The sequence below is a fragment of the Manduca sexta genome, chromosome 27, assembly GCF_014839805.1.
Source record: "Manduca sexta isolate Smith_Timp_Sample1 chromosome 27, JHU_Msex_v1.0, whole genome shotgun sequence".
Lineage (NCBI taxonomy): Eukaryota > Metazoa > Arthropoda > Insecta > Lepidoptera > Sphingidae > Manduca > Manduca sexta.
The window spans coordinates 20,330,120-20,352,253 of record NC_051141.1 but is presented as its reverse complement, the minus strand read 5'-3'; the positions used below and the strand labels follow the sequence as shown (position 1 = coordinate 20,352,253).

At 37.8% G+C, this 22,134-nt stretch overlaps 1 protein-coding gene across 2 annotated transcripts; it reads right to left on the bottom strand.

The window, feature by feature from the left end:
- Positions 1–296: 296 nt before the first annotated feature.
- Positions 297–20,391, bottom strand: LOC115441426 (rho-associated protein kinase 2). Of its 2 annotated transcripts, none has more exons than XM_030166210.1 (21): positions 20,292–20,391; positions 15,049–15,222; positions 13,882–14,103; positions 13,479–13,491; positions 13,289–13,413; positions 11,988–12,162; positions 11,531–11,646; positions 11,361–11,446; positions 10,004–10,148; positions 8,446–8,511; positions 8,068–8,148; positions 7,456–7,575; positions 7,159–7,194; positions 6,470–6,601; positions 5,848–6,129; positions 5,457–5,567; positions 4,974–5,126; positions 4,361–4,509; positions 3,530–3,691; positions 2,632–2,719; positions 297–896 (listed from the first exon to the last, which is right to left on the bottom strand). In XM_030166210.1, exons 1-21 carry the CDS (start codon positions 20,295–20,297, stop codon positions 711–713), a joined length of 2,628 nt encoding a protein of 875 aa, XP_030022070.1. In that variant the 5' UTR covers positions 20,298–20,391; the 3' UTR covers positions 297–710. The 2 variants fall into 2 exon arrangements, with proteins under 2 accessions (XP_030022070.1, XP_037299943.1); XM_037444046.1 differs by lacking the exon at positions 20,292–20,391 and adding an exon at positions 18,184–18,280 and having other exon boundaries at positions 711–896.
- Between the last annotated feature and the right edge of the window lie 1,743 nt (positions 20,392–22,134).

Here is a 22,134-nt window from a genome sequence, read left to right as displayed (position 1 = left end):
ACAAGAGACACTAGAATCATTATTAAAATAGTATTGTGAATTAGAAACAGTCATGATAAATGCTCCGGCGGCTAGCTAAGTTTCAATTTGTTAACTTCACATAGTTAATTATTAATAAAAAGTAAAAAAAAATCAATCGAATTTACTTGTGGTTTCATTTTTACAACAATTAATTTGCATCGACATGATTTTTATGATGATTACTCTCACTATCCATACTGGAATTTCCATCTTCATCAGGGCTATCCGCAATAACATGTCGAATATTATTTGCTATTCATAATAAAACTATTTGATACGTTAAAATTTTATTTTTGTCATTACTTTCAATTTTATAACATTCATTGCTTAACATTGAACTGTCAACGCATTATAATCTCAAGTTTCGTTACCGGATCAAGTTCCAGTATCTAACGACCTCAGTTAAAATAACAATAATGAATTTCTAGGCCTCATCACGGGAGTCGCTGAAAGGCGGACTGATAAAGGCAGCCCAACCATCCCCTGCCTCATACTTAAAATACATACAATACTAGCAGCATAAAATTTATTCATAAGTTATGCACCCAAATAGAAGCAGTGAATCAAATTCCCCTAAGTTAAGGAAATATAGATAGAAACGAACATTAGGAGCATGATACTATACAATATCGAAGACGTAGCTCTGCCAACATCACAAAGGCAGGATAAACTTCAAAATTGCAGAAGCATCAAGGGTTGTCGAAGAAGTTCTTGCAGGCGCACTCTTGCTGGTCGGCGTCGCCCTCGCCCTCGCCGGTGCTGGACACGGTCCTCCTGAGCGTCTGCACTTGAGTCTGCAGTCCGAGGATGCGCAGCTGCGCCTGCTCGAAGTTCTCGTTCAGACGCTTGATCTGGCACTGCATTCGACATTGCAGCTGGAAGCAGAAAGTGTTGTAATGAAAATAAATTTTCTTTGGAATCATTTTTTATCTGATTACTATTAAAGTGAAGAGACACTATTGATATTATAATAACTCATCACCTAGAGACAATATTTTTATAACTTAAATGCAGACATAATACGTCGCTATAGATGCTTATTATCAGTCTGCACCTAGCGAAAGTAAGCGGTCACGTCTTCTATAACTCTTAAAGGTCATATTATGGAAAAAGAAAAAACTGGACAATTGCGCGTTAGACTCGCGCACCGAGGGTTGTGTACAAACTTGTAGGAAAGGTATCTAAGTACATGTCTATTCAAAGTTAACAAACTTAACTTTGCCGTCCGATCCCTAGACACGGTTATTGCACAAACCGGAAGTAATATTTTTTTTAATATCTACTTTTTTTTAAACTCTAACGGAAAAGAGGGGTTATGTTTAAGTATCTGTATATCTATATGACTGCATATAATATAATATAAAATAATATAATAATAATATCAGCCCTGTATTATATACTTGCCCACTGCTGAGCACGGGCCTCCTCTACTACAGAGAGGGATTAGGCCTTAGTCCACCACGCTGGCCTAGTGCGGATTGGTAGACTTCACACTCCTTCGAAATTCCTATAAAGAACTTCTCAGATGTGCAGGTTTCCTCACGATGTTTTCCTTCACCGTTAAAGCGAACGATAACTTCACAAATACACACATGATTTTAGAAAAGTCAGAGGTGTGTGCCCTAGGGTTTTGAACCTGCGGACATTCGTCTTCGCAGTCCGTTCCACACCCAACTAGGCTATCGCCGCTTCCATAATTCATTTATTCATTCATTTCATTTCTTCATTTGGAAGCTACGATATATAACATCGTAGCTTCCAAATGAATAGACCGAGATTTGATGTGTTTTTTTAAACATGCGTCATCAAGATGGTTCTTAGCTGTAATATAGGAAGGCGTTTTAAGCGTATGAAGATCATCAGCTCTTTTTCTATTTTCACCAGTCCGCTTCTTATATTATTATTTCTGTGATGTTTTCAAGACATGGCAACCTTCAGCTGATGCTGCGGCATCGTATATTCTGCGAGATATCGGACTTCTCGGCAACTTACGGCACAATTAGTGTTTGGGCTCATTAAAATGATTGCAATGACTAGGTGTTAGTAAAAGGTGATTGAGACTCATGGTGGAGCAAACAGCAATTAAAATTAAATTAATAGCCACAATACAATCGATCTCTAAACATAAAAAATAATATTTGGTTGTTTGTTTAAAATAACCCAGTCATATTTTTACCCAAAAATGGATGCGGGAAATAAGCCTGGACCGGGGAGGATGGAAACACATTAGCGCTGTACTTTTTTTGCTTTTTAGTAGTTTTTGTGTGGAGGGTATTTTTCTTAGATTTTTGCTTTACATCCATTGAAAGACATTGCTACTTGCCAAATTCAGGTCAACAGGAAGTACCTTAGAGATTTTAATTTCCTTTTGAAATCTCAAATTTTGCGAAAATATTTAACATAAACGGCAATATCCTTTGTCGCATTCACATACAAGTTTAATTTTGTTAATACGTAGTTAAGAAACCATTGTCCCGATTACTGTATTTAAATTTTAACTTTATATCTCTGTGGGTTACTGAGATAAAGGGTCTTGATAAACAGACAATCAGGTGATCCTATAACCTTTTGAAGTACGGAACCCTAAAAAGCAAGAGTTAGCAGTGTTACCTCTTCTCGTTCCTTGTCTGCAGTTTTAACCTGTGCCCGCGACGACGCCAGCTGCCTCTCCAGCTCGGCTATAGTGGTCTGCAGACATCTGGTGGCGAACAGAATGTATCAAATCAACGCGTATTGAGAAGTAAGACTTGAGCCAATAAAAAGATAAGGTTCTATCTGAGTGTGAACCTAGTGGACTGTCATTACTTGATTATTTAATGTACTATCACTGTTTATGATCATGACTCATCATTATAAAAGACCGACATTTTTTATCACACACACTCACGCTTTTTATCGTGTCGAAGGGGTAGGCAGAGGGGCAATAGGTAGATACACCTCCTGCCGTGTGTATTCCGTCCCATAATGGGATAGGCACCTCTCGCCATATCGGTTACAAATTCCAGAGTCCATGCTGATACTAAGTAGAAAAACCCATTATCACTTTACCCGCCAACCCGGGAATCAAACCCGAGACCTCAGCTCTGTATTCGTACCGTAATACAACTACCCCACCGACGCAGTCAAGAACATTTTTTACCCTGGCAGGGCAAAGATACTACATTAAACTTGACGTTACTACATAGTATAAATATAGTCTTCGCGTTCCTTGTTCATTGCTCAAATTATGTCGGTTATTATATATCGACGCTTGAAAAGCAATCATATCTAAGCGACAATCAGCAAACGTTTAAATGAAGCTATTTAAAGTTTTGATTTAAAAAAAAAACACAATAATTAAACTATTTACTTAAAAAAAAGTAATCAAATAAAAATTGTCCTAGAAATAAATAATATAGATAAAACTACGCAGAAAAGTTTGACAATTACCAAATATTTATATAATTCATATTCGATATATTCGTCGCTCAGATATGATTTCATTTCAGACATCGCTATCAGTACGTACTTGCGTATGGTGTCCGTGCGTTCGTTGGCTCGCTGCAGCGCTCTCGCGGCCTCGTCGCGGGCTCTGTCTAGTTCGCCGCCGATCTGCGCGCACTCGTGCATCTTCTCCTGCAACCGCTTCTCGTTCGCCAGCACGCTCTCCTCCATGCGGATCACGTTAGACCTGGAAAAGGATATAAATGAAGAGTACTGCTAGGTCTACTGTTATTAAAATTTCTGGACAAATGTATAACCTCTAATTTTCTTGAGCTATTAGACATTGCATTAATTTTGTCACCAAATATGGGCTAAAACCTAAATTTATATGTATATAATCCTCACTATACTAGTCACGGATAAAGACCTACAGAAAGTCATGAGACAGTCGACAACAATAACAACTTGGATAACTCAATGAAATAATTATGTAATACAATATCACAATCTAAGAATAAAAATAAATGAATCTTCTCATAAGTCCTGGAGCCAATCAAGGAACAGATACAACCGCAATCATTGCTGCACTAATTGCAAGAAGTACTGAATGTACTACTATGTATAGTAGCTGCACTTCCTTATTGTGAAAATTATTACAACATACTTCATTGATTGTATAGAACACCTTATAGCCATGCTTATTAGAGTGCAATTCCTTTGTATTCAGAACACAAAGAATCGACAAACTATCGATCGAGCGTCAGGGCTGCGCATCAAACTAAAAGGAACCTCTCTAAAGAAATCTTGTTATCCCCCCGACCCATGGTTCGGTTCCCCGGCGTTTCTTCGGCCGAGTGACATAAGCCTGCGAGTGGTATCTACACCTACTCTTGAAAAGCGTGATTATATTACTTACTTGAGCCGTTCGATCTCTCCCTTGAGCGTCATGTTGGCGTCGGTGAGCTGGCCGACGCGCTGGTTCAACATCGCGAGCTGCTTCTCATCGCCGCCGCGTTCTGGCGGCTTCTCCGGTGGCTTCATGCTGTTGTGGAGCAGCACGTGAACCTGGACACGTGAAAGTATATAGTGAGCCCCCCATTTCCTTACGTCAAGTCGGGCTATCGAAAAATCTATGATTCCCTATTTAGCGAGAATGCCTTTCGATATAGTGATGGATTCCCTTCTGTCAGGTATTAAAATTAACAGTAAAGCCCTGTCCATTAGCACCTCTTCCTGATCCCTTTGATTGAGCTGTGACCTTATTAATATAATAAAATTGTAACAAGCCAATGTCTGTACATTATGAATATTGAAGAAAAACTACTACATGGAATTGAATGCAGTTTTTATTAGAAGTCTAACGTAAAATATAGGCTCTATTTTATTACAGGAAAATATAAAACGAGATTTTATCCCGGAAAAAGCATTTCACGCGGGTGGAACCGCGAGAAAAAGCAAGTGTTATATAGTTCTTTTTAAGTAAACAATTTTTTCTACATGTGTAAGAAGATGACTAGCGTTAAGGCTACCTTCTCTCTCGCACAGTTGAGTTCCCTGGCGAGCTGCTCGGCGTTGTGCTCGGCGATGGCCTGCGCCTGCTGAGCGTCCTTCAACCGCATCTGCGTCGCCTTCAGCAGGTCCGGGATCGGCGCCAGCTCCTGCAGCTTCTCCTGGAACTTCAGCTGTAAGGAATGTTTTATGTTATATTATGTTTTACATATTATGAGGCAATTCATTATATATATGTTATCTCTATCAGACTTTGGATATAAATGATGTTGTTCGTTTTATTTCAGCCAACTGCCTTCGGTTACACGGGGAGAATTTTAAGACGACGCAATAAGGGTAGCTTATAACCAAGCGAATCTAGTGACATCAAAAAGATTTGTGAAAATAGCCATGTTATGGTAAATTGTAATGGAGATAGCACTTCTTGTTAATCTGCTAATACGGAATTTAATATCTGCATAATTGATGGACGGTCTCCTAAGTTGAATGCATTTTATGGTTACCTTAACCCTCTGTATCTCGAGGTTGATCTGCTCGCTGATCCGGGTGTTGTCCATGTCCATCATGTCCATCTGCCGGCGCTGCTCCTCCACCAACTGCTGGGCTTGCAGGTACTAAGGAGAAACAAATAGATTAGGTAATTCTGCAATAATCCCCCGAGTACCACGCTGGCGAAGATTATATTATAATATTTCTCTGATTAAAATTAATATAATGTTTTCTTACACCGCATACACCGCATGTTAAGATAGATATAAAAAATTTGATGGTTTAATTTTAATTGTAAATTGTGCAAGTGCCAGCTTAAATTGTTCTTTATCGTTTTATCACAAATCTTATATCAAACCCTTTCAATCAAAGGAATGTCGCCAATATCCGCCACAACGTCAATACCTTGACTCTGTAATCCTGCAACTGATCATTCTGCTCCTTCATCAGGGTCCGCAGCTCGTCGATCTCCTCCCTCGCTTCGCGGTAGCACTGCTTCAGCGCGCGCATGTTCACCTCCTGCTCGAAGGCCTGCTCCTTGGTGCCCATCGTCATGTTGGTCACCGTCGCGAGCCCTTCGAACTTCATCTCCAATTCTCGCAGCTTATTCTGCGTCTCGCGCAGCTGGCATCTGTCCTTTTCGCACTCTTCTTTCTTCTTTAGAAGCTCCGCTCGGAGCATTGCACACTAGAAGGTTGAAAGTTTTTAATTTATTATAGTGAGATGATTAAATATTATGGTATGGGAGATGACATACTAACTGTGCTACCTCTACACTGGTGAAATGCCAGTTTTAGTAGAGCTCGTTTCAACAAGTAGTGTTCAAACGATATAAGTATATTCAATATCAAATACTGGCATGTTTTTGGAGCAAGCAACCACTTTTCTTATTCGATACTATCTTACGACTTTGAAGAACTTATAATACACAGGATATGCATGAATTCAAAAAAGAAAAAACATGAGCTACATACAAAAAACATAAGTTATATTTGGTCTCCACCCTGTTGCTATAATGTAAGGGTACCTCAGTGACTTTCGTTTTGAAGTTTTCTTCTGTTTGTCGCAATTGAATGCTCAACTTTTGTGCTTCTTTCTCCGCAGGAGTTGGTGGCGCGTTGGGGTTGCATGGCGCTGGACACGGAGGACACACGCCACACTAAAATCAAAACAAGGATGAGTTGACGAACGGATCAGTCCAGAGAGAACATAATTTTATATGTACTACCCAGCGTTAGGTTGTGAGCTCAGTTTTAAATTAGGTCAGATATTTGTCTTCGATACTAATAGCATTACACATACACTGTAAATCTGTCCACTGTGACCAGAATATATTCACGTATTGATTGGATCAACTGTGACCAATAATTATTAACGCAGACAGCTTGCGTCGTGCGTACACTAATATATATATAAATAACATTGTGTTGTCGTGATTAGCTCATTCAATAGAAGTATACAAAATACAACATATTTAAAAAAATCGGGAATTCGTCCGTTAACTGTTGATAAGCTGGATAATTCTATTTGTATATAAAGTAAATCATCGTTAGCGTCACTAGGAAAAAATAACTTACTTTGGGACGCCACTTTTCTATTTCGTGATAAAGTAACTACTTGTTAGCATTACAAGAAATCAGTTGTCAGACTGTACAAAATATCTAAAAACCAAGATCGTTAGTTGAGGATTAAAGTTTTAAAGTAGATCATACTCACGGCTCTGGTCATCGGAGGCACAGGCGGTCCGCCGGCCTGAAAGACAATCAATATTCTGTCAAACTTTTTGACGGTTTAAGTAATGCAAATCAATAGTTTTTGTGTTTGGATTTATGTACTGAGAGAACTTAATAACGTTGCCAAGTAAATGGACTACGTTCTAGGTTAAAATAGAGACTATTTATCGTAGAACAGTGGATAATGAGAGATTAATACCGAAAAGATTTTCACTCAAGCGGAATCGCAGACAAAATCTAATGCCAAATATCATATAACACATTTGATTGACGATCTCACCGGTTGCTCGAAGCAGGTGTTCTGTCCACCGCCGCCGCGACACGCGCCGCGTCCCTTCACCGACTCCATCTCTGAGCGTATGTGGTGGACTTCCTCTTCCAAACTGCTTAGCTGCTTCTCCTTTTGTTTTATTAAATCGAGTTAAATGATAATATGACACTTATTTTACAAAGCAACTAAATATGCTAGTAAGTACGTGAGTGGCAAAGCGAAATTGTCTACAATCTTATCGTCAGTGCCGACTCGAATTAGAACTCACAATTGCTATTGACACAGTTATGGTTATGGTTATGGTTATGGGCTCCTTTTTCCGCACTTAGCCCGTAAAAAAGTCGGGCCATTGTGCGTGACGTGCATGCCGGCTACAAAGCAACTAATGACACAGTAAGATGTCTTCAATTTGCACTCCACCTCCTCCTATGTAGAGATATGAGGAATTGAAGATAAATTCCTACAGTATCCTAATGGATTTGCTGTCCAAGGACTAAGGCAACCCGCCGCCAGGTGAATCTATCTGATACCCACTTTAATAGGTTATAATATTTATAAATACCAAACGCGACGAGTTTCTAAATTAATAAAATTAAAATCAAAGTAAAACTTTATTCTCACAAGTTCCGCTTTCGAACTGTTGTAATTGTCAAGTTTATCTGTGAGCTCACGGGCGTGGCTGCTGTCCAAGGTCTTGCAGTTCTGCAAATCGAAAGCATCTGGTCAAACAGAAAGTGCTTGTGGTATTATTAAAATGGACACCATGACCTTAACATATTTATGTATTGAAGCAATATCTGTTCCAAAAGGTAAGATCGGGAAGTGGAATGTCGTTCCAGAAATCTAAATACTTTTCTGTGTAGCTCATTCTATATTTTTGTCCAAAACATTACTCTAACACTCACAACATATTAGCCAAAATTTACTGTCTAATAACATAAACGCAGGACGAATAAATGTGAAAAAAAATGGCGGTTCTAATCCAGGCCAACACGTTACCTGTGCGCAATCTTCGGATTCTTGACATGAGCATGAGAGGTCCTGTTTTATAGTTGATGCATCACCCTACATCAAAAAATATTAAATTAAATTAATTGCACGCTGTGTTAAACGCTAATTACAAAGCTATAAAAGGTATTTTCGCATGCTCACTAGTATTGGTCGCTATTATACCAGCTACCACCAGCTTCCAGACATATAGTCAGCCGTAGCAGATATTACATAAAAAGTAGCAACTGTGGTATATCCCATCGCTGGTATTGTGTTGGTTGATTATTTATATATCACTCACAAAATATCCAAGTAAATGGCGTTTCTTTTTGTGAGTAAAAAGTACAAAATAAATTAAGCAATATGTCACGGTCAGGGATAAAGTGCAGTGCATACGATACTTCGAATTTGATGTTGCTATGGTATATTGCCAAACGCGAGCAACTAGCTCGTCCCATCAGTCTGTTATCATAACCAAAGAAGAATTACACATTCCTGAAATCGACACCGGATATTACGGCAGAGTTATTTCATAATAATATAAAGTTGGCCAATAACTGAGGCGTTGTTTTACGAGGCGGGCATTTTAGAGGTCGCAATAAAATCACATTCCCCCTTCCGCCTTTTACTTAGATTTTTTTAGATTTCGCCCACTTTTATTATTTCAAAGACCATCCAATAAAGGTAATGCTACTAAAATTGAAATATTACGCAGCGGGTTTTATGATCAAAGTTGTTATTCGTAATCCCGATTGTCATGGGTTTCTTTTTAGTATGGATACATTTAAAGTAAGGCTAGGGTATAAATAGCCAGACTTTAGTTACATTAAGGGGACTATTCAGTTATTACTAACTATTCAGTTCGACAAATGATGCCGCCATTAAGGATTGACCCACAGAGCCTCAAAAAAGATGACACGAAGCGGCATTGTACAGAGACGGGTTTGGTGAATTCGGATGCATTCGCGAAACCCGGAACCGAATTACGTGCGCAGAAGTAAGTCATCTCATCTTTTAGTCGGTATGCTGGCATACAATTGGTGTGGAGAGCATTTAGATGACATCAGGGCCAGGTTGCCATTCATTATCGAAATTTGTAAAATTGGAGTCAAAAACGGGATAAGACAATGACATATTTTAGCAAAAAATCGAAGTATCAAGATATTATACTTAGTATTGGCGTAATGAACATAGCGTGGTCAAATAATTATTAATATTTCCACTAAGGTCAGTATAATGGCAGGAAAACATATTCTGTTCGTAGCAATCGTAATTTTACGAGCGACACTATTGGTTTCTATGAATTTCTATGAAGATGATTCCGAGCCACGCAACATTACAGCGTGCGGTATTGTTTATATTAACTTTTTACCGACCTTCAAACTGTACTTGCGCAATTCTGCTTGAAACAAAAATGATCTATGTAGGGGCATACCTACCCTAATGGGCTGCCGTATACGAAAGACCCTCTAATGTACGAAAAACGATGTAAATACACACTTAAGTATCTACGTAAGTACACTGCGAGACCAGGTGTTTGACCTCTGTCTTATACAAATGTTCATACTTGCGGGTGATTCTTATTGAGTCTCTCGTGCAGCAGACCATTCTCTTTGCTCATGAGCTTCAGCTCTCCCTGGAGCCGCTTGATCTGAGCGCGACACGTCTCCAGATTCTGGTCTTTCGTCATCAATTCCTTATACAAAATATATCTGAAAAACAAACTCACCTTGATTTCTCCATTCCTATTAATTTTTTATTTAAATCGGCATATTTTTTGTGTATTTTCACTGTTTGTCATTTTGTGGCGTTGCCATCTTGATCGTGATCCAATTTCAAATATAATATTAAAATTTAAAAATTAAAGGAAATAATTTATATTAAAACTTTTTAAAGAAAATAGTTCGCAGTTTTAAGAAACTAAAGCAAAGAGAATACAAATACTACGTAAGAACTAAAGCGTCTACTACATGCTTCATCTGGACGTTCAGCGAACTAAAGTCATACACGATGCCCGATGCAAAACGATAAAGAATAGTCTCGAAGAACGCCAATCATTATTATTATTTGTGATTATTTGCTTGCGGGATTTGCAGTGTATGTACTTGTTAGTAACATGAAAAATCTGTATTCAAATATTTCGTCGACCTATTTTTTTAGGTAGTTCAGGACTACCTATTTCATTTACAAAAGCTATATTCTACTTCGACACCGAAAAACATATCTAAATGGAAAACATCAGTATAAATTATTAGCGAATCATATCTTTATAAATATTTGGATCCATTTCATATCTGTATCATGTTAAAATCCGTATAGATACAAATAAATCTGTATACCCGGCAATACTGTCTAGCATGCTGGACATGCACACGATAGTATATAATGCTACATCCAGTGCAGCAACGTAAAGCGAGCTGTATAACAAGACGGAGCTTGAATAAGGCGATCCAGAAGTTGCAAACTCCAATTCGTTAATGTGATTTTCTATCTTATTCCTCTTTATTTAAGGAGCTTGATAATTTCACGAACATGTTGCGTACGTCCGCTTTCATCGGTGATCCCAAACTTTTTATGACTTGAAAATTCGCCAGTGTGATAAGAGCCTTAATGATGATATCACATTCTATTGCTGATCGTTGGCCTCATCTTATCGGTCTTGAGCAACTCATACTCTTTCGCTATCATTACTTTTATCATTGGTCACAAAACGCAAAAATCTCTTTAAGTAATACATAACGAAGATCTATTCCCTCGCTAGAACTTAGTTCATATGATTTTATTTAATTATTATCCTTGACCTAACTCTTTTTTGGTGTAACTCTTTCTTGGCCTCTCTTTTTTTTAACTTACCGCAATATTTATAGCAAAATACTTCTTCTTCGTTAAAAATTAAAATAAAATCATACATCCAAAAATCACACCTCTTGACTTCCAAGTCAGCGTTATCAGCGACTAGTTTCTCCTGCATGTCGTAACTCTCGCTGAGCTTCCGGCTCAGGTCGACCTCCTTCAAAGCAAACACGAGTCATGTTAACAGCGTATATTTTGCAATTTTTTTACAGAATTTCAATTAATGACTACATCCACGTACAGATTTGCTCCTGGTGGGGGGGTCGCAGACGACGAGGCTGGGCCCGTCCAGGTTCCTTCCACCGGCGAATAACACCGTCGGATGGTTCGCCTTCACCTCTTGGAATAAATGTGGTTCTGGAAGTAGGATGTCGTACTTTACCTTGCTGGGCTTAAAATCAAGGTTTTGTAGATTAAGTCACAACTATCACGCTACGACCGGCGCACCTCTTGGTACATTAAATGAAACCCCAGAACACTATTATGTTCACAGATGTTTCCCAAATATTTTTGGGAAACATCTGTTCAAAAAATATAATAATAAATTGTGGTATATGCTTATAACTTGGAATTATAGACAGGCACTTTATATATTTGTAGAAATTCTATAGGCTATCGAGCTTCTTATTTCCTATCCATGGGGAAACTGACAAGAATATGGATCCTTGTCAGTTTCTCCAAAACATTTGTAGTCTCACCATAAACGTTCCCGGGTGCCGGCTGCTCCTCCCGTGCCTTCCTTAGCCCAGCTACTTCAGCTCCTACCAGCCGCTGCACGCTCCTTGTCAACCGGTCGAACCGGTCCATCTCTCGCAGCAGCAGTTCGTTCCGCTCACCTAACTCGCGTACGTCTGCCTCCGTCATTGTTGTTTTCTGAGGGATCATGAATGTGGGAAAACATGCAACATCAGGCGAACCTCCTGCTATCATTTCATTGGTTTTTATAAAATATACATATTTAAATAATAAGGTGTAACCATTGTTTTATGCAATTTGTATTCATTCTTCCACAATACGCTTGTTTCTCCCCCACAAAATAAACAGTACGCCAACTTCGCGCACATTTGTTTTACAAACATTGTCAGGCTAACTTCCAATTGGCAAACTAATAAGCGATTCTATATTTACGTTTCAATAACTTTGATTGATTCGTCTGAGGTTAACATTCGGTCCAATCAAGCCAATCGTCTAGACAATGATTGCGTCGACCGCTGCACTTATAATGTTTACTAGATAGGACTTGTATGCATAAAAACATTTGGGAAGACATCACCGATTCGCCATAAACATATTATTACGTTAATTACTGTGTGGCTTTGTTAATTGAAGTGTACGATAACCTAATTGGGAATGGAAGGGACTGGCGAGACGAACATCCGCAGGTACAAAACCTTCAAAGTTACATGTGTATTGTTTGTCATTTATAGCTCGATTTAATGGTGAAGGAAAACATCGTGAGAAAACATACCTGAGAATACTCCATAAAAATTACGAAGGTGTGATACGTCTGCCACTGCAATAGGCCAGCGAGCTGGACTAAGGTCTAAACCCTCTCAGTAATAGAGGGGAGCCGTGCCAAGCATTGGACAGTATATAATATAGGGCTGGTATTATCTTATTATCAATATATTTGTCTATTTCCGCAGCTAAGCATTGTTTACTATTATGTAATTATATATTGTAAAACAAAGTCCACCGCCACGTGTGTCTGCCTGTCTAAATGCGATGAACTCCAAAGCTACCGAACTAATTTCAATGAAATTTTGGTGAGGGGATAGTTTGAGAATATATTACATAAATTACGAAAAGGAAGCCGACAGGGATCGGGTTATATGGACCCTTCGACACTGATATATGGCAGGTCTTTTATACCACAATAACCCTTCTACGCGAACGAAGCCGCAAGCAAAAGTTAGTACTTTATAATTCGAAGTGTTGGCTTACTAATCATTCCATTTCAAGATTTAAATACGTTATTAATAGGACCAAATTATAGTACCTTCTGTATCTCGAGCAGCCTCGCCCGGGAGTCCCGTATGATCCTGGTGCTCTTGCGCGTGTCGTGGTGTATCTCGCGTATCTGACGAGAGAGCGGGTCTTCGCCGTCCAATGCTTGAGGAGAACCTTGGAAACATTATTATTTAGAAATACATCTAAAAATATTTAACACAATCTAACTGTGTACTTACATGATCTGGATTTCTGAAATAAAGAAAGAACTAAAATCAGAAAGTTATGTTTAAACTAACATACTTAGATACCCTACCTACACGTTTGTTTGAAAACCTCGATGCGCGAGTGCAACTGGCACTTGAACAGTTTTTTACTACGTGTTTGCTCACGGCTCTGAATGCAAGAAAAGCCTTTCCCATTGCAAAAGTTCCTAAATCACTGTAGCAATCTGCAGCGCTATTAGTACGACGTCAGCGCCATCTATATTTTAAAGTAGCTTACACGTTAATCCAGAACATGATCTACCCGTGGGCTAAATTTGATCCATATTAGTTCCGCAGATTCTGCATTTATCTCTATCAAAAATACAAACATGTTTACAAACATTCGCATTTATAATATTGGTAACAATTAAGAGACCTTAGGTCCAGTAGGACGCCCACAGCACCGGCCCTTGTCCAGCTTCCAGGGACCCTTCTGGACATCAGCTCCAGAATCCTTCTGGGCGCAGACTCTACTATACCTTCCTTCCCTCGGACTGGCACCTTGCGGCATATCGCCTGAGGAATCAGCGTTACGGTCTTTCGTGGATATCCTGGGTATTTTCACATTCCCTGGGCCGGCTTCATTATCCCTGGTAGGCTAATGACAAAATAGGTGCGTGTTATTAAAATACTGTAATTTTTGCATAAGGTATAAACCTAGATAACTTATTTGGAAAATATTATTAGCAGCATATCACTTAAACTGCTAAATACAGACATGCCCAGCTTCTGTTTGAGTCCCACCAATTAATTACGCTCTACCAGAATGGTATTCAATTTTACTTATTTTTTTTTTACGGGAGATCCAAAAAATCTCTCGCCTGTCTCATAATTCCTATATAATTTCTTAAAAATTGTATACTTACATTGGCGAGTCTTTCAGCAATGTCATGTGTACCCGAGCAAAGATGAACTCTTACCATCCATAATTATTATAATTGATGATAACTTTTTGTTTCCGCGGAAAAAGTGTCGGAGGTCCTCGACGTCATCGGCAGCATGAACCTAGCTTTCCACAATACCATTCATCCTGGCAGTCATGACAATAATGTGTCCAACACGCACTACGTGCAGTAATGGAGCCTGCCCGGGACCTTAGAGTGGCCCCAATTACTTGCTTCTTACAACAGGCAGAGGATAGCGTAGTGGAATTCTCCAAACTCTCCCAATCCGTAGGGCGGGTCTTGTTTCTAACCTTTTTTTATCGCGGAGAAGGGCTTTATAACTACCGCCCAGCCTTCATGGGGGGCGAGTAAGCGGGTATGTTGGGGTCACCGCGCCATACGACAAGGCGTTGCGCCGCCCGGATTTAATGTGGACCTTCAGGTGACCGCCGGGCCGAGTCCCTAACCTATATACAATGCACGGCATACCAACTAAAACTCCGCGGTGGCCCTCTTCAGCGCATAAGGGACGACTGCAGGCTTCCTCTGACGGAAATATCCAAGGTCTTGTTTCTAACCTAGCCTAATTACTGTTACAAAATATTGTCAGTAATTCCATTGATAACTTAACCAAAAAAAAAAACAAAGTACTCTGTTACCAAATTAGATTCAGAAGCCGAGAATGTTTCACCAGGTGTCTTCGTGATCTCTTTGGAGCGGCCGCGATCGAAGGTAATCTCTGGGGAGCTCAGGGTCTGGTCTGCAGGGATCAAGCCCCTCGGAGAAACATCCGAGCGCTGATTGGTGCGAAGTTTCTGAACAAGTTTCGTGGACTGAAGAAGAGAAGAAAAATAAAGATGTGAAGCTTTGTATCGAGAAGATGAGCATTACACGATGTCATGCAGAGGTTTGAGATGTCAAAATTTCCAGGCAACAAATATTGTATGTATTGTTGGACCTTAGACAAATACTATCTGCGATTTTATTCGTGTCAGTGATACTCTTTTCAAAATAAAGGCGACTACATAAAAATGTGTGGATTCTCAATATCCCTAATTGTGACGCCGCCTTAGAGCCCGGGAGTACTCGTTGACCTACTCAAATTTCTGGACTGTTTATTCAAACATAATATGTATCAAAACTGCGGGCTTCAGTCCCACAGCTGACTCACGCCGCGCTGATCTACTCTAGTTACATAAAATTATTACGTAAAGATAATTTATCTAATGTTGACACAATTAAGCATTAAAATGTCCTAGTTTATTACCATAAGCTATACAATTTTAGACAATAAATTACGTAAAAGCTAGATTTATGTTCGATATTATAACGTCTACGTCCCTTGTATGGTATTCTGTTTGGGTACATAAAACGGGTTTGTCTTTCTGGCGCCAAGCTACAGATATTAAAACAAAGGAATATTTACAAGATTTATATAAAGTCTCAAAGTGAGCATAGTGAACCTCACTTCAATGACTAGCAACTACCAAGCAAAACATTATTATGCAAACAAAACTCTTTAAAATTGACCTCCTACCTGTCATCATTATCATCAGACCTACCTTTATGTATCCTAAACAAAGTGTCACAATAGGACTGGATCAAACCGATATAATCTATATATATAAAAATCAATTGCTGTTCGTTAGTCTCGCTAAAACTCGAGAACGGCTGAACCGATTTGGCTAATTTTGGTTTTGAATTATTTGTGGAAGTCCAGGGATGGATTAAACGGTGACGAACATAAATAATAAATAACGGAAAATACTAAAAACGACAATATAAGTTTTCAATACAAAATGTTCCTACCTGTCAAACATTTCATGTCTTTTTCTCTTTTTAGAAATAAAGAACTGTAACATATATATAGATGTATTCAGAAATAAGTCTGTTTCATAGTTGTACTATGAGGTCCGATTTCTTTGGTTTATTTTGTTCAAATACAAAACATTTCAGAAATAAACAAAGTGTAAAAGTGTCTGTAGATTCTCAAAAATAGAAAATAAATAAATAAATTTCAAGACTATTATTAAAATCTATCATCAATTTGTCAGTGCGCGAAAACTTTATTTAATGTTATTGTCGCAAAATGCCACGGAGAAGATGACTTAGATCGTCGAAGTCAATCAAATGTGCGACAAGCTACCGCACGCGTAAACCGTACTCTCGACTAGCGAGAGACAGATAATGATAACATACGTATTGTATGGCAAAATTGTGTTTCACAATAAATAATAATAATAAATGTATGTAGGTGATACGAAGTTCACCGGGTCATCTAGTCTATATATATAAAAATCAATTGCTGTTCGTTAGTCTCGCTACAACTCGAGAACGACTGAACCGATTTGGCTAATTTTGGTTTTGAATTATTTGTGGAAGTCCAGGGATGGATTAAACGGTGACGAACATAAATAATAAATAACGGAAAATACTAAAAACGACAATATAAGTTTTCAATACAAAATGTTCCTACCTGTCAAACATTTCATGTCTTTTCTCTTTTTAGAAATAAAGAATAAATATATATAGATGTATTCAGAAATAAGTCTGTTTCATAGTTGTAATATGAGGTCCGATTTCTTTGGTTTATTTTGTTCAAATACAAAACATTTCAGAAATAAATAAAGTGTAAAAGTGTTAGTTGGTTCTCAAAAATAGAAAATAAAGAAATTTCAAGACTATAATTAAAATCTATCATCAATTGTTCAGTGCGCGAGAACTTTATTTATTGTTATTGTCGCAAAATGCCACGGAGATGACTTAGATCGTCGAAGTCAATCAAATGTGCGACGAGCTACCTCACGTGCAAGCCGTACTGGGGCCTTATTCTCTATCCCGCACGTTATTTTAACAGTGCGTAACAAGCACGTAACACAACGCATCATGTTAAGGACTATAGAAATTTGGCTTACAGAATACCATTCCACGCACATTTCTCGAAGATAACATGACACGGCCGCATTACGCATTTATATCATACAGAATAAGGGTCCTGTTGACTAGCGAGAGACAGATAATGATAACGTACGTATTGGTATGGCAAAATTGCGTTCCACGATGAATAATAATAATAAATGTATGTAGGTGATACGAAGTTCACCGGGTCATCTAGTCATTAATATAATCCTATCATGACACTCTGAGCAAACATTGAAATTGGATCTGTACTAGAAATGACCATAGTATAAATGAATATTATAGATATGCACGAGACAGAGACCTTGGCTAATTTTGTCAACACGAAAAAACATGCTCCATTTTACTGTAGTGTTATTTTATGAAACTGATACTAATTAGTAGCATGGATATTTAGCACACATAACCCACTTAAGCGAATAACACATAACCCACTGAAGAGATTTGGATGCAATTTTCCAGCAGCCACACGGCTCAAATCCTAAACATATAGACTACATTTTATACTTTTGTTTCAAGATACTGACAAAGAACTAGATAGAATATTACTAGATCTAATATTTAAATAAACTAAATACTAAAAACCAGTATTATTTTAGTCATTTTTGTAATTATAATGGTTATAACTGCACTGACAGTAGTTACCCATCCCAACTATTTTTACAATAAAGTCAGAAATAGATTTGAAGCCTCATAATGCCTTGATTTGAAGCCACAAAAAACCAGTGAACACACTGGCTGCCATGTCCTTCATACCAGATCTAACTAATTACAAAAACGAATGACTAACACAACAAACATACAACCAAACGGAATTCTACGTATACTATTAGCTCTACCCTTATTACGATAACGCAAAAGACAATTATTATTACTGTTGTTACTTCTGTAAAACAATTATATGAAAATGTTTATTTGATTTGTCATGACGACAATCGCGGCCTAATAGATTATACTTTAATTTCTGTAGACAGTAAAGGCTCGGTCCAACAGAATGCGATTTGGTTGCGTATATTTTTTATAACAGTAATGAGAATGAAACATACCAACGCGCCTACAGCAGAAGCTTCGTGCCCCTAGCACGAATAATAAATTGCATCATGTATTCGTATCAATTTATCGTAAAGTTTAAGTATTTCTCTGCAATGTTCAGACGATCCTTTTTAAAGGATGCTGGTGCTACCGATTCCCATGCTTTTTGACACACATTATTCTATGAATACACGATTTATTATTTGAAGTTTAAACGCACGAATGTTTATGTTGCCGATTTGCCAAATACGCTCACCGGGCAGCCGCGGTGTTCAAATCTCCATAGAAAAAAATACTTAAAACAAATTATAAAGAAACATTCACGCTAGTATTACTAATTGCTTGTTGTGATATTTGTTTATAACAGTGCGCAGAAAGTATATAAGGCTCCGAAAGAATATATACGGGAAGAGAAGTATACATATAAATGCCCCTGAAGTATATATGGTCCCAAAAATATAAAAAGCGTTTGTGATAAATAAGTTTTTGGAAGAATTTCGGACTGTGGATCTATTTATGGAAGTATGTAAGACATTTGAAGTAAATAACCGTTCGACCAAGAGGGGCGCGGGGAACGACGCGGGTAGAGGGAACACCAACTGTACAGGAACGTATGATCATGTGCCACGAGTGCGACACGGGCTGCGGTGGGAGCAGTACATTAATTAACCCTGAATACAAATATTCATTATGTTTAAAAGCGAATTGCAGTCCCATTTCTCACATAATGTATACAAAAATGTTTTGTAATTACTCATCTTAAAATAGTCAAACCTGTAACTCATAAAGCCTTTTGATTCATATAAACAAGAGGATGGATGCGTATCAATAAAGACATACATTGCATATTCTTTCTGTGTAAACTTTTTATACTAAATCTGTAAATGCGGGTCTTCATCTCCTAAAAAATGATAAATAGTCTCCTACACAAGTTTATTTTAGTTACAGCGAATAAGGTAGATGTTCTTACAGCTTCATCTCAAAAATCCACCTCTATAAATCGCATGAATTATATAAGACTCCGGAATTATAGGATGCTGGAGGTATTAATATAAGGCGATTAAATAGCAAGTGCATAACGCGCGTTAGAAAGGCGTTCAGTTTGACCAAGCCTTTATAAATTTTTGATTTACAAGTGCTTTTTTTACGCATTATTTGACCTTAGATGTTAGTGATTGATTAGAAACAATTAATTGAAGGTTATGTATTTGTAGTGGTATTCGCTCTTGAATTATATAAGAGGCGAGGTACCAAGTGCCATAAAAGCCCGGCGATTGTTTGTTAGCCCTGCGCTTGCAATTCCCTAGAGTTCTGACTGTAGGCGATCTTTTCTTGTTCTTCTTTTTTATTATGGTATACGCAGTTTATTAAATACTTCGCCGTCCTCCGGTAGGAATAGCTTATATATAATACTTTATAACCGACTTAAAAAAAAGGAGGAAGTTTTTACTTAATTAATTCTACGTATATTTTTTTATTGTTTGTTATTACAAATCAATGCAGTAACGAAAAATCTTAATAAATTTCTCAGCGAACAATACAAAACCACTGCATAAAATTTTATCATGTTTGATGGCTAACGAAATATTATTCAGCAGTGGAAAGCTGTAGGCTGATGATGATGATGATGTGCCTCCGCGTGAATACTTCAAATATTATAAATTAGAAAGTTTGTGAAAGTATTTTGAAGGAATTTCGATGAAAGTTGACAACAGAGAGGGATACAATAATAAATCAATATCATAATTGAGAAGGATCTCAGGTACCTAGATGTTTAATGTATTGAGCTATTTAGTAAAATATAAAACTTATTTGTCATTTTAGAGCTAGGTCTCCGAGGAGTCAGCGTTGTATAATAAACAAAAAGCAACTGTCATAATCCATCATGTTTAAAGCAATTAACACAATATAAAAATCTATCAAATTATTTAATTATAAATATATAAATTACCTTCATTTCAAGTTAAGAAAAACTCCTGAAATAAACCAATACAAATTATATAAACGTCAAAAACATCCCTTATGTGAATGACGTTGTCACCATGTCATTATTTTTTCTTCGCGACATAGTAATCATATTAAACTCTTTTTGCTATAGATTTAATTTTACTCATCAAAATATATTGTACGTACATTTATCTAGTATCACTAAGGTATATTTCTGAAAACTTCTCTGGAGCAGCTAATGCCAGTACCAGTGAGGTATATGTAAATACTATGTATGTGTGTGTGTGTGTGTGTGTGTATGTTATCATTTCATTCGCTTCTAACAGGTCGATCTGGAAATGTTTGGGGGAAGCCCATGTTCAGCAGTGGACACCCTGTGTCTGTTGATGATGTGTGTATGCACTATGCAGGTTTATATAATTGAAATACCTGTCTCCAAATCAAATTTCGACCGTGAACAGTTTGTAGCGAGGCAAAGCGCGGCTATACCATTAAGCGTGTGATTTGCATTTTACAAATCGTGGGTCGTTGCGCAAGCGCCCCGGTTCGGTTCCCGCCGGGGCAGGTCACGGTGAACGCGACTGTCAGGGAGCTAAATTTTAGTATAGCTTGTCTATACTTCATATTATTACTCTTGGTGATTGTTAGACTACGTAGTTCTGTGTGTTGTTTTGGATAATTGGGACTGCCCATAGGAAATTATCAATTTTTCCTGCTGGAACAAAATTTAGCATTTAGTCTGTTTGGTCTAAAAGCTGTATACCCCCTTGTGCAGATACCGAGATAATAATAACAACTCAAATAAAACATGTATCAGCTCCGTCACGCGACTGGGGTACGATGGTCTTTGAACATGCAATGTGGTAAATAAAGGCATCCCTTATAGTGCTTGAAGCATGTGCATATTTTTAAGAATGTCTCATGCATAACACCTATTATGTCAGTAACCTCAGATCAGTAACACTCTGATTGACAGTACTATAAACTCAATGTGAAAGGTGCGCAAAGTACGTTGCGCAGAAAAACGTAACGCTTTTTATTTAACTCTATTATATTACCATACCGAAGGCCTTACATGAAAACCGACTATTAAGGAGTAAACTCCAAGAAACATATGGAATCTCACACACAAGTGACCTATAGATTTCTCATCTATATTTTAATATCATTTAGTACAACTATGCAATACACGGTTCGTCGACTGCAGGCGACCTTCGATGTCGGAGAAAGCAATCCACGTGTATAATAACCTTTCAAGATCAAGTGTCCTATGACATTTGGATAGAAATATTTTGAAATAATAATACTGGCTCATTTGCACTTAATATTACATGATGTTACAGTTTTAATCAGTATAAAAAAATGTTACAATTTTGGCAGAAAATAGTAATTTTAAATTTTGATTATAAAATTGAGCTTTATGGCTCGAGCATAAATACTTTTCGCTGGATAGTTTTTATTTCTGGGAACTCGTTTGCGTGAATGTATATCTATCAAACGGATATAGATTCAAACTTACTCACAGCGCATGCGTCCAGCTTACACTATCAATATTACTTATAGAGGTGTTTTCTTTATTAAAATATGTTTGGGGCGCCTTTAAATTAGTCGATTAACGCGACCGTGCTGCGGCCGCGCGACGATGTATGACGATATAAAAAAACCGGACAAGTGCGCATTAGACTCGTGCTCCGAGGGTTGCGTACAAACTTGTGGGTAAGGTATGTAAGTATATATTTTTTTAATTTTAACAAACTTAACTTTGACGTTCGATCCCTAGACACCGTTATTGCACAACCGCAAAAACTAAGTTTGTAATAGTAAATTCCCTTTTTTATTAATATTTA